Below are 25,617 nucleotides of genomic sequence, written 5' to 3' on the forward strand. Positions count from 1 at the left end.
GACAAAGAGACCGATGCAGAACTGAGCAGCAGAACTTTAAAGCGAACAGGCGAAACTTGCTTTCCCCGAGACTTAGTGATGATTCCTTAGTGATACATTCTGTTCCTTTTTCTTTTATCGGAGGCAGGTGCGGGGGGACGGGGGCTAAATTAAAAGTTGGCACTCAAAAACATTGTTAAAGTAAAATCGATGACAGTAAAATAGAGGGATGAAAATAATAGTTAAGAACTATAACTTAGTATAACTTGTTCAATATTTTATTTAAACCCCCCCAAACCCAAAAATTCTCCTCAAGTTAATAGCTTTGAATACTTTCTAACTTGCCAAACTGACCAAAGGCCTGTAGCTTTCATAAAATGAAGGAAAGTTTCCACGTTCCACTACAAAATCTAGTCCAAATGTCTGATTTCTAATTAGGTATGTATAATAAAATATGTTGGATAATAAATTCCAACTTCAACAGGAGCAATTTTTTAGACAAAAATCTATATGGTATATCCAAATATGGTAAGAACCCCACTTGCTAACCGTTCATGCTAAGTAAACGTGTTATTCATATAACAGTGGAAAGTATAGTAAGTGTCTAAAATCTTTATCTTTTAGTTCTCTCCAGAAGTTCCAGCCATATAAATGTTTAAATTAACCTATTGGGGCACCTGGAAGAGAGTTTGACAGGAAAGGGAACTTCACGAAGACAGTAGTGTCACAAAAACAGGAAAAGCCCAAGGGGAACATCAGGTCAGCCATAAAACAAACTTACATAGGAAAAGGAATCAAATAAAAAAGGTATTAAAGAATCCATATAGGCAAAAGCCTAAGTAATTAAGAAAACTAGACAAATAAGAAGAGGAAACAAAAAGATAATTTAGAAAACCCTTACAAACACAGGACATACCAAATAAGCAAAGCAAACAGACAAAAGACAAAATATAAATTACAAAAGGGACATACAGGAGATTGCCTCAGAACAAATATGAAAAACTATCTTAAAGCTAAAAGAGATTAGAGAAAACCAATAATACAATCTGGCCACGCCACCGAGTTTGCCTTCTGTACCCCGCGGAGTTTGCCCTCCAGCAGGAATAAAGATAAACTCAAACAGGATTTGAAACATTAAGCACAAATACAAACATTCACATAAAATCAACTTACAAAGGGAGAAAAGGGTATAAAAAAACCAGGGACTTACCATAAGAAACTAGCTAGCCCAGGAACGCAGACTTCTCGCTGTTCCCTGCCTTCCTGAAAAATAAAAAGATCCAGCTTTCAAGCAGTTGTCCGTATCCTTGCGCTGGAGCTCTCCCAGCGGGAAAATCAAATCCCCGAAAGAAAGGCATTTTGACACCTTTCAACATGACTTATTGCAGGGAACAAATCTGCACATCATCAATAAGACTGCATTCTTCATTTCAAAGGCCATCTCAAAGAGGACAGAATCCCTATACCAGATTGAAGTTAACTGTAGGGATGATGTTTTATTATGAATTACTATATTTTTGGATTTGTTTTGGTATCTATTTGCATTTTTGTATCAGATTTATAAATTTGATACTGTTTGCCTATAATAATGTCCTCTCCTCCTCCTCCATTATCACTAAGATCATCTATTCCAGATAGAATCTGCCCACCAATGTGTTAACCGAGATGGAATACACTGAATTCCTAGTCACTAAGGAATTAGGAAGTGGGAGTTCTGTTGGATGGTCACAACTTCTCACTCTGGGAAATTACTTCCCAGGCCAGGATAGTGCTCATTCTTATTATTTTGTAAAGCAATACATATTTTCTTCTGCAGGGCCATTGTTGGGGAGAACTCTACTTAGATGGACAACATTACGATGATGTTTATCCATGTATTGTTCTGGGAGGGGAAATTGTAAGTTATTTAGCATCTCTGGTATATTTAGAATATTAAAAGGGATTTAATAAGTAAATGTGTGTAGCTGTGGATTTCTTTGTATGTTTGCATTTTGGGTTACTTAAAAAAAAACATTGACTTTTGCCTGGAAAGGATTGAGAATGTAGTTTTTCTGGAAGATTTGTGTCTTATACTCAATATCCTCTAAATCAGAATTACATTGGATTTTAAGCATTTCTATTACATTCTGATTTGGTTTTGAATTAATAAAAGTAATAATGTTTGTGTGTATATTATGAAAAGTTTCTATTTTTAAATAAGCTTCCCATTGTTTCATAACTTTTCATCTTTATTATACTTTTATTTTAATATGCAGGAACCTCATCATTATTACTAATTTTTTACTTGAAAACCACAACAAAAATGGAAAATGATCTGTGCAGCACACACTATACGCACTCATACAGAAAATAATGTGAAAATTGTTCTCATTAGAAAATTAGAAACATTTCTCAGGAAACATTAAAGTGACAAACTCATTCTGCATTTCAAATTGCAGCATTGGTTTCCTGTTCCATTTGCAAATAATATTTTTTCCTCTCATGCAAACACTTCTCACCCTTCTCAAAAGTGTTGCAATGATAATAATTACTTGTTTTTGTGAGTTTGTTCCTGATTTTATTTTATTCTATCAAAACTTTTCAGACCCACAGATACTGAAAAATAAAACCACACAGAATGATAATTATAACCTCCAATGTAATTAATCTTAAAATAAACATGGTAAGAACATATCTCAAACAGATATATCTGGAGAATTGATGCATAGCCAAAGTTTTCTTTAAAAGAGCCTTATCATTTATTTGATCTTTTGTATCTTTTCTTAAACTTAAAATGAAATCTGAATATATTCATACAATTTACTAACTTCAATAAGTTTTTAAGATTACAGCTGGACTATATCATCATTTAGACCAGTGGTCTCCAACTAGTGGGCCAGGGACCATTGGTGGTCCACAAGAAAATTTTGGTGGTCTGCAGAGAAATGTCACCCCCAAAACAATCCAGGCTGCACAGGAACAAAAGGCTGCGCTGGCCACATGGCCCGCAGGAACACAAGGTTTGCATCGCTTACATTGTGAACAACATGAGGTAGTGAGGGGAGGGGGGAAAGGGCGGAGGGGGGGAACTTGCCCCACTCACCACATGTGCCTCGCCTCACTACTGGGCTGCTTCTTTCCACTTCTGCTTTTGGCTGCATGCAAGGAAAGCAGCAAAAGTCTTTCTTTCTCTCCCCCAAATTCTGCCAGAAAAGAGTCTTTGGGACCCTGCGAGGCATCCTGTTCCAAGAGGCTGTGCCGGCGCAACAAGTCTCATTTCTGGCAGTTCAGGGGAGAGAAAAAAAAAGGCTTCTGCTCTTTTCCTTGCATGAAGCCAAAAATTTCTTTCTCCCCCTGAGAACGGAGATGGAGACGCTATCCTGTGATCCCAAATAAAGAACGATTGATCGGTAGGAAAACGGGGTGGAGGATTTTCCTGCAGACTTTTGGGAGGGATTTTCCCAGGGTCTCTGGTCCGCTGGATTTAAAATGATGAGTTTGGTGGTCCCTGAGGTCCAAAAGGTTAGCGACCCCTGATTTAGACTGATCTCATAACATATTGATAAAGGTACCATCAAATTGTTGCTTTTTAAAAAATTTTTCTCAGAGAGTATTTTTTATTTATCCTAAATCAAGTCTGATTATAGGAATGAAAACCTACTTCAAATCCCCATTATATTTTAAAATCTTTGCCTCCTAATACACTCAATTAAATAATTAAACTTAATTGGGCACAAAACTCCATTTCTTTGTATTTACCATTTGACGTCTATTTCTTCATACTGCATTTTATAATACATACATGCAAAGGTCAATTTCAACATCAGTATATCCAATTTACATACAATTTCCACAGATGATAATTAAGCAAATGCTATGCATCTTGATATCATCATACAAATACCTGATTTCCCCATGAAAGAAGACATGTATTGCTGAGTTAAGGTGTGCAGGAAACAGACCACAGTAATAATGGGAAACTTAAACTATCCTGACATCAATTGGGAGAAAAACTCTGCACCAAGTGAGATATCAAATAGGCTCTTGACATGCCTAGCTGACAACTTCATCATCCAAAAAGTGGAGGAGGGAACTGGACTTAATTCTTATTAATAGGGATGAAATGGTTGAAGGAGTAGAAGTAACAGGAAGTGGAAGCTATAGGAACTTTGTGAGAAAGTGACAATGTCATCCTAGAATTCATAATGTAGCTACAGGTAACTGGAATGTCAGACTAATGTTTAGATTTTAAAAGAATTGATTTAGCTAACTAAGACTGGAAAGGAATCATTGCCTAGAAATCCTAGAAGAAAACACAGTCCAAAATGCTTGGGAAATTATGAAAAAAGAGATAATAAATGCCCAAGCAAAAACAATGCAAGTAGTCCTTGACTTATGGCCCACAACTGAGTCCAACATTTCTGTTGCTAAGCAAGACATTGATTAACTCAATTTTGCCCCATTTTAGGACATTTCCTGCCATAGTTGTTCAATGATTCACTGAAGTTGTTAAGTTAGTAACATGTTTGTTAAGTGAATCTGGCTTCCCTATTGACTTTGTCAGAAGGTCACATTTAATGTCAAGAGTCTGAGATGATGATGTGACACAGAGATGTTGCAATGGTCTTAAGTGTTGAAAACAGTCATAGGTCACTTTTTTCAGTCTGTTGTAACTTCAAATGGTCACTAGAGGAATGGCTATCAGTCAAGAACTATCTGTATCAGAAAGAAAGAAAAATAAGAGACTCCATTGCTAACACCTAGGAAGATATACTCAAGATTCAGAAGCAGCTTGACAAATTCCAGCCCTACCTAACAAGAGACAGTTCGTTGGTGAGAAAAGTAAGGTTCTGCATATAGGCATGAAAAATAAAATGTGTAGGTTCAGAATAGACAGTATCTGGCCTTATAGTAGCACCTGTAACAGGGGTTTAGGTGTCCTAGTATACCACCATTTAAATATGAGACAGCAGTGTGTTGAAGCTGCCAAAAAAAGCCAATATAATCCTAGGTTGCATCAACAGAGCATCAAGATCATGAGAAGTGACAGAATATACTGCACTGGTGAGCTCACACTTAGAATACTATGTCTAATTCTAGCTACCACAAAAAAAGAGAGATCCTGAGGCCTTAGAAAGAGTACAGAGAAGAACAACTATGATGAATAGGAGTCTGAAAGGTAGACCATATGAAGAATGGCTAAGGGACCTAGGTATGCTTAGCCTACTGAAGAGAAGGCTTAGGGGAGACCGAATAGCTGTCTTCCAATTCTTGAGGGACGATCACAGGGAAGAGGGGTCCGTTTATCCTCCAAAGCATCTGAGGGCAGGATCAGCAGCAGTTGGTGGAAGCTTGTTAAAGAGAGATCCAGCCTGGAACTAAGGAGAAATTTCCTGACAATGAGAATAATTAGACAAGTTTGGATACTCCATCACTGAGGTTTTCAAGAGAAGATTGGACAATCATTTGTGGAAGAAGGACTTTGGGGGGGGGTTGGACTCAAAGACCTCCAAGGTCACTTTCAACCGTATTATTCTATGCCTTCCACCATAATTTCTAAGGCCAGAGATTAAAAGAGCATGACTATTCTGGATTACCAGACAGAATCAACCCTTCATGAGTATGGCTTGTGTCTCCAATGGGATGCCATGTCGTAAGACTTTCTATAGATGTGAAATTTCAATTTTAGTCATTCTTTCCACAGGTGGGAGAAAGAAAGTTCCAACTTTATTTTCAAATTTACAGAGTATAAATTTGGGGTGTGGGATATAAATCTAAACGGTTGAAGTTACATATGGCAAAGCAAGTAAGACTCATTTCCTTCTAAACAGATTTGCCCTGAGAACAAAAAAAAATGCCTTACTTTATAAACATGTAAATATATTATTTCTTTACCTGATCAATTATTTGACTTTATAGTTGGGGAAATCATGGTGGATTTTATCCTATTACAAAAGAGAAATTGTATTTGCCAGTGATAAGTTTTTCTCTCACCTCTGTTAATAGGGATCTAAATGTATAACAAATATAGCCATTCTTATTTCACTCATTCTTACTTAACCCTGCAAATGTTACATCAAAATCAGGATGTGACCCATCCTCACTGGACTATCCATATTTTACCACAACCTTTATTTAGGGTTTTGCTTATTTCTTCAGAAATTGGTTGCTTCAACATTTGTGCTGAATCTTAGCAGTTGTTTTTAGAAGGGTGTTATGGAACATATTAACTCACATAGGAAGGGAAAGTGGGGGGTTTAAATCTTTCCTATTTTCCCCATTATCATCTAAGCAGTGAGAATCTTAAGCAAGAATTAAGGGGAAGGTTGCAAAACACAGCTGCTGCAATCTTTCTGGTTTCTTTACCAAAAGTGTGTGGTATACTGTATACATATCTGTGTTTCTCTGGAAATAATATTAATTTTTGTTCCAAAAGATGCCTTAGGGCTTATTGTCTAGTTAGGGCTTATTTTCAGGGAAATACGGTACTAAATGTATTTGTCTGGATGACAATCTTAACGGGGGCTCATTTTGGGGTAGGGTTTATATTATGAGCATCCTGAAAAATCATGCTAGGGCTTATTTTCCAGTTGGGTCTTATTTTGGGGGAACAGGTTAAATATACTTGTTTCAGAAGTAATAAAACAGTTCCCCAAATAAATAAGTCATTGCAACTTTATTAACAATGACTATATATAATGATCTCTGGCAATTAAAAAAATCATTGAAAATGTTTTACTGCCAATTTTTGAACTGAGATATCCTGTGTGTAAGGGAAATGGAGAGCATGTACATACATTTCTACACATGTAACTTATTAAATTTGTGTCCTAGTGCTACAATAGACCTAGTATGCTTCTGAACTTTTGGATGGGGAATTTGAAGTACCCATTTATAGTTTATCTATCTATCTATCTACCTACCTACCTACCTACCTACCTACCTATCATCTATCTAGACAATTGGGTTGTTTGGAGCACCAGTACTGGGTGCTTCAGGGCTTATATACTACTTATATACTGCTTCACAGTGCTTTACAGCAATGGTCCCCATCCCCCAGACCATGGCCCACTACTGGAAATGGGCTGTGCAAGTGGCTGGCTGGAACACACATATATGCAAGTACAGCTAGACATGTGTGAGCAGCAGGCCAGTAGGCACTCATGCATGTGTGCGCCGACCCATAATTCGCACAAGTCAAGCTGCATGTTTGTGTGCTGGCTTGCCACTTGCGCAATGGCTGTGTGCACATGTACAGGCCCATCACGCAAGCGGTGCAGTTCCCCTCTCCTGAGCCAGGCTGCCAAGTTGCCAAGGTTGGGTATTGCTGCTAATCAATTGCTCCCTAATCAATTTACAGAGTCAGTATATTACCCTCAACAATTTGGGTCCTCATTTTACTGACCTTGGAAGAATGGAAGTCTGAGTCAACCTTGAGCCATTCAGGATCGAAGGAATCAAATTCCTGGCAGTGTGAGCACACTTAGCCTGCAATATTGCATGCTAACCACTGCATCACCACAATTCTTCTATGTATCTATCTATCTTCTTATAGATCTATCGATCTATCTATCTTTCTATTTTATTAAGAATTTTTATTATTATAATAAGATAGATAAAAGAAATATGTAAAGAAGTGACTTCCAACCTTCATCGCAATAAGTATAAACAAATTTAGTAACTCTTCACTCTCTAAAGTAATGAACATTTATCTCTCCTTCCCATATCCCATTTCTTATTTATAAAACAATCCACAAAAACCATCTTTTCAGTCCTGGTGTTAGCAGGAAGTCCATAAAGGGCTGACAGAAGTAACAACATAGCTTGTTTTACCTTGATCAAATAAATCAACTTTATATTCCTTTTTCTTCCAACATTTTTTAGTTCAGTCAAATATTGTCATAGTATTTGATTTCTCTTCATTTCTTCTTTGTCCTCCTGCTCAGAGTTCTACAAGACTTTAATAAGCCCTTCTGTAAATCCACTAGGAAAAAAAAATACTATCCAGGTCATTCTTTTGGTTTGTGCTTGTATTTCCCATTGAAATTATAAAGCCTTGGCTAATTTCTTATGTAGATCTAGTGAAACATCCTTTTCTAAGTCATTCTCTTGGCCTCTCACTTGTAAATCTACTTTCAATGCCATCTCTATCTTGTCAAATAAAATTTGGTCTACATCTTTTGGATATAGTGTATTGATAATGTTTACTTGAGTAGCCTGCTGAGTCCATGTCTGCATAGTAACCTTATTCAACAACTGAATAGGAAAGTTATTGGGAAAGGACCTGATACTAGTTGAATTCTTAAAGATAGATTTTGATTGGTGAATCCCACTACTGTCTTCTTTGTTTACTTACATAGACTATCCTTTTCAGATGCCTAAGCAGTGTAGTCAGCTTACTACAGTCCTTATAAGAAATTAGGTGTTGGCAGAGGAGCAAGTGAGGTTTAAGCTGGTACAGTCAATATATGACCATTGAATTGCACTCTGTCATTTCATTAAAAAAAATATTCCCACTACCCTAGATGCATTCTCTCTGCCTCCTTTATTAATGTAAATGTAATTTTTCATTCAATTTCCAAAGAGAGGGTATGGAAAAAAATTAGCAGTGTCTATTGTTGATTGTCAATTATTTTGTCTAATTAGGATGCTATGAAAAATACAGAAGCCTTTTTGCACCACTACCACCCCAAGAAAAGCTAAGCAAAAGTGTACCCCAGCTCCATTCTTTTCAGCTTTTAAGTACTGGCCAAAAAAGGGGTTTCACGTTATGAAGGTAGGAAACAAATTACCTTTAGTGGTTATTTATTGATCTTTACGAAAGGACTATGATCCCATTAATTCTTGTACTTCTACAGCCAAAGAAATGTACATTCTGCATGGGTTTGAATTACTTATTCTTTACCGAAGCTAACTACTCTTTCTCTGTTTTCACTTCCTCTCTACAGAAACATAAGATCAGTACACTAAAGGAAGGGGGTGTGACTTTAGCAAATTGCTAAAGAGCGGGTTGTGAGCTTGTTTTATTTTTATTAGTAATACTGAAGTTACTCTTCAGAAGAATAGGAATTCCACATTTTCACAATTAACAAGAAAACCTGATATCAAGCCACAGGGACTGCTTGATGTACGTTTTATATTTCTTTTAACATTTGCGGGGGGGGTGTATTTCTCTCCTTTGAAATGAGATTATTATACTCCATATTGTATAGTTATATGAATCTATGAATTGGCATTGCTTTTTACTTATTCTTGTGCTGTGAATTGTCAGCTATTCCACTATTTTTGTTTCCCTGTGGTTTTAACATGACCAAGCTTTAATTCTTCTGTTACCAGCAGCCACAGATGCTTTTCACCATCAAGGTAACATATCTGTTGTGCCACAAAGACTTGACGCTCTGTTTTTGTTTGCTTGTCTTGTTTTATGTTTGTCTAAGAAAAGACAACCTGTTTCTTGGCTGTTTTCTTAACTACCATTTCTCAATTCTAAATCAACTTCTTGGTTTTAAATCCTGGAATATGGAAGGGTACAGAGTGCCTGTTTAGTCACTGCATTGCAAGCAATCGCTTACCTATCATAGGAATACTTCAAATATCTTAAAATTGTAAAGAGCATGGTTTCAGCTGTGTAATTGGGTCCAGTTTATCTGAAAGTCTTAGCAGTGGGTGCATCAAGATGGCAAGGTAGGCTTTCTGGAATTATTAAGCACTTGTTTTAAATAAGAAAGGACAGCTGGTTCCACCCAACATTCTACATGTGCGGGAGTGAGGGAATACAGCAGTGGTTAGAGTGATATTTCTGAAGCCAGTTCTTTGCTGAAATATTATTCAGAAATGTTTAACCTTTTTCATCAATTAGGGTGGAGGAGTTAGCTATTTATAAGCATGTGGTATTAGATATAAAGAATTGTGTGAGTTTTGTAGCATGGCTTGTTTTTCATACTTAGCAGTAAGCTATATATCCCATTGTTTCTAATTAAATTGGGTGTGCAAATAGTATTCATGCAACCTTGTAATTCACAAATATAAGGATTGCAGTACTTTAGAAGTGTTGTTTAGGAACTGTGGCAGAATGGGTCAATAAGCATAGCAATTTTAATTAAAAATGTGTACTCCCAGGTTGATGTGAGATTGACTTGCTTTGAGCTTAGTTCCCTACCTTCTGGTAAAAATCATTTTGCAAAATATGATATTGTTAATATGAATTTGAGTAGTTGGGAGCCCATAGTATACAAATTTAACAAATAAAAATTCTTCTTTGCTGTATCAAATATTTTCCCTAGCTGTCAAATTATTTTCTTTGGTTAGAAAATTTAGTATTTGCTTAAAATCACATAGTAACCACCAACGTATAATTGTAAATTTGTTAGCCAATGATAAAGATGTTTATAGGACCCACCATTATTATTAAAAGTAACTTTATACTACTGGTGCCAATTTAATTAAAGTTATTGTTAAAATACTGGATAGTCTACCTGTTGAATATGAATTGCCAGTCAAAATCCTTAAATGAAACTAATCTGTTTTCTAGCTATTGATAATGCTGTCTTTTTTTCATGTATATCATTATTTGAACTCCTGAAAATGCTCCTTTAAAAATGGCTAATAAATGACCAAAGATTTGTGGGTCCCTCAAACGTCCTTAAAACAACAGGAAAATATTGCAACACCAGAATATTTCTGGGTTCACACATAGCACACAGTCTTTGGGACTTTTTAACCAATTCAAAGGTCTTTGGTCCTTTTATAAATAACCTTTTATTCTGTTTCGTATTCACATGTAACCGTTGACTTAAAATTCTGCTTCCCTTCCTCCTTTTATGTTGTAGTAATATTCTTGAGGTTTCAATTTTTGGGTTGCCATGCTCTGGTAACTTGGGCCATCACATCAGAAGGGGAGGGGAGGGGAGAGTGGTTCCTTGTTTAAGAAATAGCCGTTTTTTTTCCTTACAGTATTTCACGATAGTCATAATCAATTTTGTCAACTTGTTTCCCTTTTTTTGTAAAAGTTAAATGTGTCAGAATATGAAACATTGATTTAAACAAGTTAATGGGAATTTAAAAAAGAAGAAAAATCCTTGAGTTCAATACTTCCTTTCCCTTCCCTTCCCTTTCCCTTTCCCTTTCCCTTTCCCTTTCCCAGTCATTCCGTGCCTTTGAGTCAGTGATGATACCTGGAAATGGCCTGGACAATCTCTCTCCTAGAGAATAACTGACCCAAAGTCACCCAGCTGTGTTTGTGCCTGAGATAGTGCTAGAATTTAAAGTCTCCTAACTTTCTAGCCTGGTGCTACTTAGATGCACCAAAGTATACATTAAAAAGGCTTCTTTGTAGGCTTTAAAGCAATCAAATTGCACCCAACAAGCCCTTGCAATTAGTTTTCTGTTTATTAAAGAAGAAAGAAAAACCCATAGGCTTCTTCAGATGTTGATAGAAGCTGCCTCTATCAACTGTTTAGGCTCTTTGCAGTTTCATTATATTTTACACTTCGAAGAGAAATGAGGTATAATTTTGACATTAAATGCAGGTGTCTTTGTCTTTAGAATTTTTGCACTATTATCAAATGTTTGCATTTAAATAGTGATCCAGACAGCTCTGGGATTCCTGCCACACTTTCCTCTTTACTGTGGGAGGGAGCAACCCACAGTTTCCTGTTTCTCAACGCTTTTTTAATGATGTAAAGTGTGGTTCATATGGTTCAGGAATGACAAACGAGAAGAGCAGATGATGATGGTGCGACAAAAAGGAAGAATTCTCCAAAAACAAAATGAATAAAGTGCCAGAGTCTGATTGACTCTGACAGGGCCTGTCTAAAAGAAGTTTCACGTAATCTTTCTTGTTCCTCTCCTATTTACTCTGTTTTTGAAGATCACTTTGATGCTAATAACTCAGTCTGAATGTTAAAACAAATAATAATTTAGCCATAAAGGATTTGTCTAGGGATCACACCTGCATTCCTTTCCTTTCTCCTGTACAATCTCGTATTTAAAATTGGTCAGTATGTTAGAACTTGGCAAAACTATTGCTAGCTTAATCAACATTATGTTTGAAATACGTCAGGATGAAGCTGCTCTTTAATCTTAGTTTGCTTCAGCAAATCAGAGTAATGACAAACTTATTGAAAGTTAAACAAAGAAAATTATTTTATTTTCTGTTTTCTTTCTCGCAACCATTTTACAGATTAAAGGTACAATGCTAGTATAGTTTCTATAAGGTGCTAGTACAATGCTAGTATAGTTTTTATAAGGAGATAAACAAGCCTTCTCCAACTTGTTGCCTTGTTATATTTAGAGTACACTGTCCCTCACATTTCAGCCAAGCTGAATAAAAAAATAGTTTTAGCTTCCTGTGGAATTGAGTTCCTAGTTCCCAGTGGGGGCAGACATTATGAAACAATAATCACTGGATCCAGTTTAGCTGTAATTTTGAGCAGAAGTCAACATCCATGTTGTGAAGCAAGAATCAGACTGAGAAATTTTCAAATGTTTCCTTCTTCCTTTTTTTAATGACTTCTTCTTCTGTAATAATTGACCTAAGAATTGCATTTTTTTATAGTAACATTGTAAGCCAGGTCAGTATCTCTCTGCCTGCCTCATCTCACAATAGAGGAAGCTGGCAGTATCTGAGAATGAAAGATCAAGTAATGAACTTACAATGCCAAAGTTAAATGTTTATGACAAAAATAATATTTGACCCAAAGGTTTCTTTAACTGTAACTCAGCCTCACCACTGTACAAAGCAGCCACACCTACACTTCTACATAATTATGTGGGTGTGCTCAACATCCATTACTCAATTTATACTAACAGTGTAGTTACAGTTTGATTCTTATCACTTGCTTTGTTGCAAGAAAGTTGCCTGTGTTTTTCTGTTTCTTAGCTCTTCTCCTCAATATAGTCATGTGCTTTGATAGAAATGTTCCTACCATCATAGATTGACTAATGATTAGATCATATTGCCCAGAAGTTCATTCAGTTGTGTTCAATGGAGTTTCCTCCATTTCAGAAAGTATCCAACTATAGCTGTGTCTGTAGTATGGAACTAGATACCTCACTTTCCTCTTGTTAGAAGATTCTCCGGTTCTTCCACTGATTGTGGATGGTTCTGTTAAAATTCTGCATCCGTTTACAGTAGTCCTCACTTTCAACCACTCATTCAGCAAGAACAGCACTGAATGAGTGGTACTTACGACCAGTTCTCATAATTGTGACTGTTGCAGTGTCCACAATGGGATCACCATTTATGACCTTCTGTGCCAGCTTCCAACAAGCAAATTCAGTGGGAAAGATGGCAGAAGTTGCAAATGTGATTCCCTTGCTTAACAATCTTTGTTGATTTGTTTAACAATGGCAATTGGAAGTGCTAGGATTTCTATGGCTAAACAGCACAGTTACATGACATTGCAACTTCTCATTTCATCGCTTAGAGACAAAAATTCCAGTCCCAATCATTAACTGAGAACTACTTGTAATCATATAGCTATTTTGTACTTTACCAACAACTTATTTATGATTAATTATCTGAGTTTTGTGTAATACTTTTTTTAACTCAGTCATATCTCTAACTATTCCATCTGTGGGTTGGTTTCTTTTTTCATTTAATCTTGGACTAATATATGCTGTTTATTTGTAGATGCTAAAGCCAGTGAGGTGGTCCTGGCCATTCTGAAAAAGGAATATTGAAAGATGTTATATTTGTCTTATTAACAATTAAGTATTTTAATCTATATCAATTGTTATCCACTGACCCAATTTATCAGTACATTTTTCTTCATGGTTGTGAATTATCTAATATCAAGATAAGAGACAATAAATCAACCTTTATTATGGTCAAAAACGATGGGTGGGTGAAGTACAGAATATAACACATAAAATACAAAAATAAAAATTACATAAACAGCTAAAAATATCTAAAAAATCTAAAAATATTAAATAATAAAAGCAATAAATGTTGGTAAAACAACAAATGAAATCTATCATACCACAAAATAGCAATAGCACTTAGACTTATATACTGCTTTATAGTGCTTTACAGCCCTCTCTAAGCAGTTTATAGAGTCAGCATATTGCCCCAACAATTTGGGTCCTCATTTTACCCACCTCAGCGAGTCAACCTTGAGCCTGGTGGGATTTGAACTGCCAAATTGTAGGCAGCTGGCTGCAGAAGTAGCTTGCAGTACTGCACTCTAACCACTGCACCACAAAGGCTCCAAAATATTCTATACTAACAGTCTAGATGCTCAATAAACCAATTTATGACACAGGGTCATTTACTGACAAACTTTAAGTGCTGCTGCACAAAACCTAGCAACACTATGTGGTGTAACAGGGTTGGTATTTGAGAGCAGCAGGAAAGCGTAAAATTGTCCTTGCACCCTTGGTTTTTATTCAATAATAAAAATGAGATGAATATGAATGCCTCTATAGTACAGTCACTAGAGAAGTACATGCTATATTGTTTCTGTGTGTCCAGGGTCACAGGGACATTGTTACTCTGGATAGGAGCTCTTCCTGCATCTGCCTTCAAGGACAGCTGAGGGGAAAATGTGACATCATGCCAAAATAAAAGCCCTTTGATGATAAGGAACATTGATTTTGTTAAGTATGCCATAGGGGAAGCAAATCCCTGTTGGGTTCGTTGACAATAAAAGTTGAGGACCAGGCTAGGTCCAGTTGGTGTTCTGTGTTTGCTGCACACAGTTTAATTAGCACTTTGACTTGATCATGTCCCATGTTAAGTAGAAAATCTGGAGACAATCCCAAGGATATTTTAGTTGTTCTCAACAAGATCCTTCATCTCTGTCACTGGTGCCTACATTGTGCAGATGTTCTATATTTTGGCTAGGGCTTCTACTAGCAAGAGCAGTATCGGTATAGAGTTCCAGAAAATATGCCTCCCAGCTCCCTGGTCGTAAGTACCACTCATTCAGTGCTCTTCTTGCTGAATGAGTGGTTGAAAGTGAGGACTACTGTAAATGGATACAGAATTTTAACAGAACCATCCACAATCCCTGGAAGAACCGGAGAATCTTCTAACAAGAGGAAAGTGAGGTATCTAGTTCCATACTACAGACACAGCTATAGTTGGGTACTTAACTAGATTATACAGCATTGCTATCAAATCTATCTATCTGTGTGTCTATCCTCTATATCTATCTATCTATCTATCTATCTATCTATCTATCTATCTATCTATCTATCTATCTAAAAAAGATCCAACCAGGTGGCCAGGGGTTATGTGATGTGATGTGCCAGAATGAGACTAAGTAATTAGGTCAGACTGCCTGTATCAGTCATGTCCTCCTGCTTTTTTTATGGCTTTCTTTTTCTTGCATACAGCAGTTGTTTGTAGTATCCCTTTTGCTGGAGGAGTTCCGGTGCAGCTATCGGTGTAGCATTGGATACATAAGTCTGGTAAATGGGAAAAGCTTTTTCTGTATTGCTGAGCCATGGCTTGGGATGGTGCTATTATTGCTGTAGGGCTGCACAGTTGCAGCCAGTTAAATGCTGTCGGAGGTGTTGGGTTAGGGTGTTATAATTGTCTTAGAGTACATCAGAAGATTCAGAGATGTCAGGGCAGACAGGAGATTCTGTAGTTGATCTGAAGCAAAAAGCTTGGTTTAACTGTGGGGTCCTTTTCGCTCAGCAGTATGTTTTTCCTGCTGGCATTGGTAGGTAGCAATCCTTAATGTGTGTTTCTTAGGTGAAGGCATTTGGGAGGCATGCATAAGTGCACCAACGTGCCTACCGTCCCTGTCCTATTGTTTCTTTTTATTTTTCTTATATGTATCCATTTCATGTATTCATAACTATGTTTATACTTATACCTTATATATCTTATAATCGCTTGACAAAATAAAATAAATAAATAAAATTAATTAATTAATCAAGACTGGGAGATGATCACTATTGAATTTAGGCATAACTTCTTGGGCCTTGACATGAGGGAAAGGTCCCTAAAGTCAATTATATAATCAGTTGCACTCATTCAGGCAAATTTGGCTGGATAGTCATTCTTAAGGGCACCATTTAGAATGAGAAGGTTTAATCTGCAAAGTTTAATTTTAGATACTTTAAGCAATGGGTGGGGAGGAATTCAGGGTTGGGAGCAGGGCATTTGTGCTTTGCAGATTCATTTTCTGTTTATTGCTTATATTTAGCACATTTATTTTTAAATGGTCCTGCATAGATTGTACTTGTCTTTCGGTATCAAACCAAAGAACAATCAACATACAAAGTGACAGAAAAATGTATAATAAATATTATGCTTAGAGAATAATGATATAAAATGTTTAATTCTAGTAATGAATACCAAAGTAGACAATTCATACTTTAAGCATTGTTGGCCACCTGGTTGGATCTTTTTATAGATAGATAGATAGATAGATAGATAGATAGATAGATAGATAGATAGATATAGATGATAGACACACAGACAGATAGATTTGGTAGCCATGCTGTATAATCTAGTTAAATAAAATGAACTATAATCGAATGAAACAAATCTTAAAGGTGAATTTTTATTTTTAGTGCACTATTTTTTTACTAAAAAACATTAAGCCTGAGCTGATTTGGGTGAGCAGTACATGATCACAGATGAACTTCATTTTTAGTGAACTCTTAAAGCTTCTGTTTTAATTACTTTTTATGTGGTTTTAAAATAGTTTATTTTGTGGTTTTATTTAATATCAATTAATATTTAGTAACTTGTATTAGGATTAATAATTTTAGAAATTTACTAAGCCTTATATTCCCTCAAAGTCAGTGGTGGGATTCAAATGTTTTTCCTACCAGTTCTGTGGGAATGGCTTGGTGGGTGTGGCAGGATACTGTAAAATCCCATTCCCTCCCCACCCCACTAACCTGCTTTCCAGCTCCGTCCCCTTGTATAGGACAACAAAAGAAGACCCAGCCAGTCAGGTGGGACTGGGAGGCAGATAATAGAGGCGGGTGGAGGGGTGAGGCCAGTCAGAGGGGTATTTGCTGGATCTCAGAACTACTCAAAATTTCTGCTACCTGTTCTCCAGAACTTGTCAGAACCTGCTGAATACCACCTCTGCTCAAAGTATATTGAACTGGTTTTATACATGATAACAACTGCTAGGATTTTCTGCATTTCTAATTGAAAATTATGAGCAATTTCCTTTGTAGAAGAAGGTTTACGCAATTATGGGCTTGATGTCAAAACTAACCTCATTTAAAAAATAATTCTAATATGGAATATAATTCAATATTGAAATTATTTTTGGATTGTTGTTTTAGAAATGGGGTTATATCAAATCCAAATCTTTCTCTTAACATAAAATTATAATAGCCAATGTTTTTGTGATCTGATAAATTTGCCATATTTCTTAGATTAGTCAGAAATGCTTGCAAATTGAGTTATACTTTATGGGTAATGGTTGTTATGGTTACTATGCTACATAATAACCCAGTGTTAATATTGATTTATTTTATAATGATTTAAAATTTTAAACTGATGTAATATAATATCAGCTATTATATAGTAAGTAAAAATTCCACACTTGATATCTAATAAGTACTCAAATATGCAAATTTATATTACATTAATTTTGAAATATTTTAACTAATTTTATAATCATTGTAATTTTCTTTTCTATTTTCATTTTTCCCTCTTATTCTCCCCTTTCTGTAAAATTTATTGTACTTGTAAAATTAATACATTAAAAAAACAGGAAAAAAACAGAAAGGCTCTGTCTATATGAGTAAAACCAATCCCTTTCACAACTTTTGAAATCAAACTAGAAGTAAGACAAAAGCGAGAAACTTTCTTCCTTTTTTGGCTATCATCTGAAATGCTTTGTTGTAATACTAGTAGAATATGAATGTGCAGCTTTCAATGTTTCCTCATACTGTAGTGTTTTACCAATGTCATTGCTTTTTTCATATCAGCTAGGGACATGTTATTTCCATTTAAATGTCTAGAATGACAACACGGATATGGATAGGAACATTTTTGGGGAAAAAATACCTTCTTAGGAAAGATAGACAGGAGAATTTGGTTCAGTTCTTTCATATCTTGATGAAATTCCTGGCCATGGGGGCCCTCTTGGTTTTTTTCCAGGTGCTGGAGAATAATTACTTTAAAACAAATTAAATACAAAAAGTGACACTTCACTACTGTCTGGCATGGAAGACGAGAAGTACATGTCATAATGTCTCATATGTTTAAACTGCACATCCAACTTTTATACAGGTTTTTCAAAGGATTTGAAGTTTTGTAACTTTATTAGTCTCATCTTAAAGCAAGGCAGGCAAGAGGGGGCGATTAGAAGTCGTAGTCTTTTAAATTGTTTTTTGGCCTTCAGAATTGCAAGGCATGTGGTGATGACACCAGAAGAAGGAGATAAAATGTTTAGCTCTTTGGGAGAGGCTGTCTTTATTCAAAATAAGTTTAATAGACCTATTTGTGAAACATTTTATCAAAACGTTTTTGTGTGTGATGAAAATTGAACAATTGGCCACTGACTTTTATGTGTGTGATCTTGTGAAAGAGCAGTATTGGTTATATATAGCACAGATATTGTGGGTTTTCTCACCTTTGTAATAAAGCATGGTCTGAACATATTCTGTGGCTTTTAAACCAGTCTGAGAAAGATGGCAACCATTTGTCTAATTACAAATTACTAATATAAATATAAATTTAATTGCCTTTTTTGGCACAGCAGCACACTGCTGCTTTATGCTTAATTTGTGGTCTACCAGGAGGTCCTGATCCTTCTCATAGATACAGGTAGTCCTCAAGTTACAACAGTTTGCTTAGTGCCATTAAAAGTTACAATGACAATGAAAAAAGCGACTTATGACAATTTTTCATACTTATAACTGTTGCCACATCCCCATGATTCAGGGGTCAAACTTAAGGCCTGGGGGCCGGATCTGGGCTGCAGGGTGTTTAGATCTGGCCCCTGGGGCTGCCCTAGAAATAGCGAAGGTCTGACCCGCGGTGCCTCTGCCATCAAAAACGGAGCTTTGCTGGCAGAGAGTTGCAGGAGGCCATCCCAGCCAAAAACAGAGCTCATGAGGACCACATGTGGTTCCCCCCGAGCTTCGTTTTCACTGGCAGAGGATTGCAGGAGGCCGTCACAGCCAAAATCAAAGCTCAGGAGCCCATTTTCATTGTCAGAGCACTCGGGCTACCACAGGTGCCCCACAACACAAGTGATGTTGTCCTGGCTATGCCCCCCCCAGCCCCCCCCAAGGTCAAACGCAAACCTGATGTGGCCCTCAATGAAATCAAGTTTAACACCCCTGATCTAAATCATTTATAAAAATGTTGAAGAGCATTTGGCTCAGGACTGAATCATTAGGTACTCCTAATGAGAAGGTAGTCCTCTTTATTAGACTCGATATACCCAGTTCTTGTAACCATTCATCATATGTTTTAGCTTCCAGGCCCATAATCATCTTTGTTGCTCTTCTTTGCACTCTTTCTAGATGTAAACACTATTTTGTATTGTAGTCACCAGAACTGGGTGTAGTATTCAAAGTGTGGTCTTACTAGTTCCAATTCCTTAATGCTTTGTATTTTACATTCTTTAAATTAAGATGATTGTTTTATTAGTGTAATCCACAGTAATTTTAATGTGACCATAACCTTAAATCCAATTTAAATAGTCAACACAAGTGTAAACAAATGCTACATATCCTTCCATTTTCTTTTCAGGTGTTCTTCCTCCACAAAGTATCTTCTTCCATTTATTATTTAAATTTTAGGCCTGCGTTTTAAAGATAATTGTCTCATTTTGTATATTTTATTACATACTATTTACTTTTCACAGGAGATGTTTCCTAAATGCTTTCTTTTGCTATTTGGAGCTGTGCTGCTCCTGTTGACAACAGGTAAGCTGCATTTGCAATTACTATGCAATTCTGCCATATTGCCTCAGTCCTTGGAATAAGAGATATGTTTAATAACATTGAAATAAAGAAGCCCAATTCTTTAGGTTCTGCTGAAAGGTCAAAATGTCACATCATATTCTAAGAAAAGGCCACAATCCAAGATGCTATTATTCAGTCATTTTGATCTCAGTTAGTACTAACAGATGTGGGAGAGAACAGAAGAGCAGGATTATCCTAGACCTAGAGAAAATCCATATGTTCCATCTGAAGTATTTTCCAGACTTCTCTCAAAGGCAATCAAATGTGCTGTATCTCTTAACTGATGAACTCAGAGAGCAATGGGCATCAACTATTTTGTAAATCACATATTTCAAAAACTACTATATTCAAGCTTTCCTGGGTGTACAGGTAGTTCTTGCTTAATGAAGGTAACTGGGACTGAAATTTCTATTACTACTAAGTGATGCAATCATAAACCATAACATCGTATGATTGCATCACTTAGCAAAACAATCCAGATAATCCCTGTTTATTAAGCAAAAAATATGCATCATTAAATGAGGAATTCAAGTTGTCACTTCTTGCAGGCTTCCCACAAACAAAAGTCAAGGGGAAATCATCTGGAAATTGCAAGTCCCAGGTGGTTCATAAGGAGGCCTGAGGTTGGATATAATATGGAGTGAGGCAGGGGCTGCTGTAGTGAGTGCATGTAAGCTGGGGAGGGGCACTGCAGTGCTGGGCAGGTGTGTGCAGGCTGTGGACATGCTATAGCATCCTGCAAGTACATGTGGGCTGGTTAGAAGGAAGTTGTGGCAAAAGTATACTGCAGAGTATGAGATCCCTGGAATCTCAAGTCGTAACTACGACTAATTCAGCACCATGGCAACTTCAAATCAGTGATGGGATTCAAATTTTTAATGCCAGTTCTGTGGGTGTGGCTTGGTGGCCTGGCAGGGGAAGGATACTGTAAAATCTCCAGTCAGAGGTGGTATTTGCCGGTTCTCCGAACTACTCAAAATTTCCGCTACCGGTTCTCCAGAACTGGTCAGAACCTGCTGAATACCACCTCTGCTTCAAATGGTTATTGAACGAACAGTTTTAACTCAGGAGTAACTTTGCTAATATCCTCTCAGTGGCTGGTTTGAGTATTCAAGAAATGAAGATAGCTCCAACAGCTCAGTTACCATCTGGTGAACAAACTCTTCCAGATTATGTCATGGAGCAATTAACACATGCTTCCCTTGATGAACTTTATGCAACATCGTTGTTGATTATGTTTGCATCAGGATATAATTCAGGGAGAAGAAGGGCAAAGGATTTGCTTAATTTCCCTTTTGAATGCATATGCAGCATTTCAGGGCGAGACTGAGTTTTGAGAGAGTGATTTTAGCTGTGAGGTTGGCTGAGTTGAAAATGTTACTCTAATTCTGCATCTTGTCCCCAACTCACTTCACAGGTGTAATAGCTACTACTGGTACTACCGTATGTAGTCAAAATGGCTATCAATATCTTACCCAACTACTTTACTCACAATGGAAAGGAAACGGGCCTCATAGAAACACAGTGAAAGTTCCTTAACCCCATCTCAAGCTTTTAACCCTGGTGACTCTTTTGCATGCAAAATAATGAAGAATGTTAATAAAATGTGTGTTTCCTCACACTGGAAAACCCCATCATGTCACAACCATGATTCCAGCAAATTATGTTGACTTCTTTATGGCATACAGAATTTTTTAAGAGCAGGGACAGGTTGCTTCTTCACTGACCAAATGTCACAAGCTGGGGGGAAACGTCCATTAATTATTCTCCTTGACATGGGGTGGCTATAGTTGGGGGAGCAGTAGAACTTTGATGGATTGCTTAGATTGCTTCCCTGTGCAGCCTGCTGACCACCACTGCTGTCTGAGAACATGAATATGATCCAGTTGCATGGATCTTTGGTTTTCCTGATAAAATGAAAGTAATGTATTTCATGACTTGGTTTTAGATTTTTTTTCTTATGATCTGGCAAAGCTTATTTTGCCTTATTTGACCCAGTGTTCAGCTCCACTCTAGCCCAGTAAATGATCTGCAAGCTTTTGCAAATGGTGGAGTGGAGGGTCAACTTTCTTTACCTCAGTATCTCCAAGCGTAGTATATAAACAGTTTTTTGGATTTTTCAGGAGGTTGCTAGGAAGCAGGATGGTGGCTGAGGTAGGTAGTCTTGTTCCAGTCTCAAAGCAAAGGTTGCAATTTGCATGTATAGGTTCACAGGCCTATAGAAGAAAAAGAACATCATTTCAATGCAGGTAGTCCTAGACTTGTAGCCTTTCTCTACTGATTGTTCAAATGTACCATGGCACTGAAAAAAAGTGATTTATGACTCGTTTTCGCATTTACGACCATTGCAGAAGCCTCATGGTCATGTGATCAAAATTTGTGCGCTTGGCAAATGGCATGTATTTATGATAATTGTATGATCCCAGGGTCACGTGCAGAGGTGGTGTTCAGCAAGTTCTGACCAGTTTTGGAGAACCAGTAGTGGAAATTTTGAGTAGTTCAGAATACAATCTCTGACTGCCCCCCCCATCTATTCTCTGCATCCCGAGTCCCAGGTGATTGGTCTTCTTTTGTTGCCCTGCGCAGGAGAACGGAGCTGGAAAGCAGGTTAGTTGGGTGGGGAGAGAATGGGGATTTTACAGTATCCTTCCCCTGCCATACCCACCAAGCCTCACCACACCCTCCAAGCCATGCCCACAGAACCTGTAGTAAAAAAAATTTGAATCCCACCACCGGTCATGTGGTCACCATTTGTAACCTTCCCAGTTGGCTTTTCTCAAGCAAAGGAAATGGGGGGGAAACATGACTACTTGTTTCATTTAACATCTGTAATGATCCGCGTAACAACTGTGACAAAAAAGGTTGTAAAATAGGGTTAAAACTCACTTAATTTTTGGTTCAGTTGTGATTCTAAATAGAGGGCTTAGAACAGCTGGAGCTTGGGGCAACTGTCAAAATACATTTCCAGATTGTAAGTTACTGCCAAGGTATGCGATTTTCATATCTGGGGAGATTCAGAATACTTCTACTTTGTTGTTCATTATTATGTCTCTTTTATAACATTTTCTTCCTCTTCTTAAGCATTTTCTCTTGAATGTACCAAATATAATGTAAAAACCTGTCAGGACTGTATTGAGTCTGGACCCGGTTGTGCCTGGTGCAAGAAACGGGTAAGTTTTTTTTTAAAAGAAAGAGAAACGAAAACCAACATCTTACATTTTAAAACTGTTTTTTGTCAATTGTCTCTTTTTAATTTGTCCCTTTCAACTGTCATTGAGTGTTTGTGGTTGCTTTTTGGTTTTTTGCTTTGGGTAGAAACTTTTGCTCACATCAAGTTCTGTTTTACGAAAAGGCTTGTTGCTGTCAGTGCTCCCAAAAAAGAAAATACTACCTTGCAGTCTGAAAATACTAAAAAAAAGTATTTTATCCTTATTTGAACACCTGATGAATCTGACCTTCTCTGACTCATCTTTCACAATGCTACTTTACTGGGTCATAGGAAACAAAGCATACTGTAATGTCCTTTCTTATAGCTGCTTGTAATCAAACTCAAATCAGGAAGCCCCCCCACTGGCACTTGCCCAACATCAATTCTCAATGGAAAACCAAATGGGTTGCTGAATGGCCAGTTATAGGAAGACATATAAACGACCCCAGAAAAAAAGATGCCAGGCTTTGAACTACTATATCAGCAACAGACAATCCTGAATAGGATTCATATATCATACGGTGTCTGCTAGGACTCTCTATATAAATGGGGCATAATATCCGCCCCTCAGTGTGACTATGAGGTCCCACATCAAATTGTAGATCACATCATGGCTGGCTAAAAGCTGAGAGCATACACTGGTCCAGCATCTGATTTTTGAAGTATAAACAAGGCTGATTAAATGGCCTAGACATTGATATTTGAACATAGATATCTTTGTCATTTATATTTTATTGGGTTCTACTAATCTAGTTGAAATGTTAATTTATATTACTAATCCATGTATGATATGCCATACACTAAATAAATAAATAATACTAATGGAACCAATAGATTGGTAGAATTTCAGTGGAAATGGTCACAGTTAGCGTAAGCATTTCTATGTCCACAATACTCAAACTTTCCTTAGATATCCACTGAAGGATCTGCAGGCAGTTGTGGTTTGGGGTCAGAAAACAAATGCTTACCATAGCTAGTCGCTAGAGGGCAGAAGTGACTATGGATACTTCTACTGTTTCTAATTTGAGTACATTTCTTTTTTAATTTTTTTATTGATTTTTAAAAACAAACATAAACAAACAAAACATAAAATATAAAAACATAAAACATCTTTTTTGAAAGCAGCTTGATCCCGGGTTACATCTCTTCGTACAGACACAAATTCAAATTCATGCTCATTTTATATACCATTCCATATCTTATTACCATTCTACATTTTCTATATAGCTTCTCCCCTCTTTTAACTTTCTTAATTTTATTTTATTTATTTCATCTCAGTTCAGATCATTATATTTATATTCTTTGTCTGTCCTGTTTCCAGCTGTCTATTATCTTTCTCATTAAACAAGATTTCTCCTGTAATCACTGATTGGAGTATGACACCTTTATCTCTTTCCCCTAAATTTATAACACTTAGTATAATACATAACTCCCATTCGGATTCTGCTTAGTACATTCTAAAGTTACACACTATATTTTAAAAAGAGAAAAAATTATAAATATATAATATAATTAAAACAACAATCCATACCAATTCAAATCTATCATTAATATTAATATTCATTTAAGTCTTAAACATTTTACACATTACTTTTCAAACAAGTATCATACTTCTATGGGAACACTTACAAACTTTCCATAGTTATTTCCCCACCACTTCACTTATATTTTAAAACATTGTGTCATTAAAATGTTCCCATTCCTTCCTGATTCAATTCTCTCATTTATTTCATTTCATTTATTTTGTTCACAAAAGTTTCACTGAATTACACTGACTATTTTATCCCACTTTTTAATCATATGTTGTTTCCAATTTCCTAACATTATTTCTAATACAAATATAACAATACAATCTTATGTACCTTTGCAGAATCACTTTTTCAGTTAAGTTTTTACCCATTATCTCTAAATAAGTCCTGTTTCTTTATATCTTGCTCCACACCTTTGTAGCTTCTCTTCCCTTCCTTCCTCCCTTGCTTCTTCTTTCTGCCCTTTTTACCCCCTTGTCTCTCCACCTCCATTTCCCTCTTCTGTATTCCCTTTTCTGTTGCTTTCTAACATTATATCCAGTTTTCACCTTAGTTTTCCCTTTTTTGGTTTTTCCTTTTTAGGTCTTAAAGTCTCCATTTTCTTTCCCTCCTTTCCCCTTTCTTCCCCAAGTAAAGTTACTTGTTCATTGAGGATGGCTTCTTCTTTGTCCCAATCTTCTTGTTGCGCAGTCTTTTCTTGTAGTTTCTCGTAGGTACAGATCGCCATTTCTAAGAATTGAAAAACAGGGCCAAGAGAGCCCTTCCCTTCTTGTTCCTCTTCTTTGTATTTTTTAAATTCCATTTTCAGTTCATCCACAAGTAATGCCATTGTAAAAAAAAAATTTTTCAGACAACCACCCAAGTGTTTTTAGTCATTCAGATATAATTTCCAAAAGTCCCAAAGTCACCAAGCAATCCAAATATACACAAGCTGTTTCTTTTAACACTTCCTTCTTTTTTCACTTTCTCTTTCTGTGGTTACTGTTTAGTTACAAAGTTCCAGTTAAAATGTATCTTTTA

The 25,617-nt window shown here is 36.6% G+C and overlaps 1 protein-coding gene across 1 annotated transcript in view; it reads left to right on the top strand.

The window, feature by feature from the left end:
• The first annotated feature begins 8,941 nt into the window (after positions 1–8,941).
• ITGB2 (integrin subunit beta 2) overlaps positions 8,942–25,617 on the top strand; it is a 45,132-nt gene continuing 28,456 nt past the window's right edge. The window contains exons 1-3 of the mRNA XM_026707641.2: positions 8,942–9,085; positions 19,761–19,821; positions 22,942–23,030. Coding sequence (XP_026563426.1) covers positions 19,764–19,821; positions 22,942–23,030 — 147 coding nt within the window. The 5' untranslated portion in view covers positions 8,942–9,085; positions 19,761–19,763. The remainder of the gene's footprint in view (positions 9,086–19,760; positions 19,822–22,941; positions 23,031–25,617) is intronic.

This window comes from Pseudonaja textilis, chromosome 1, assembly GCF_049901715.1.
Source record: "Pseudonaja textilis isolate UNSWEBS1 chromosome 1, rPseTex1.2, whole genome shotgun sequence".
Taxonomy (NCBI): domain Eukaryota; kingdom Metazoa; phylum Chordata; class Lepidosauria; order Squamata; family Elapidae; genus Pseudonaja; species Pseudonaja textilis.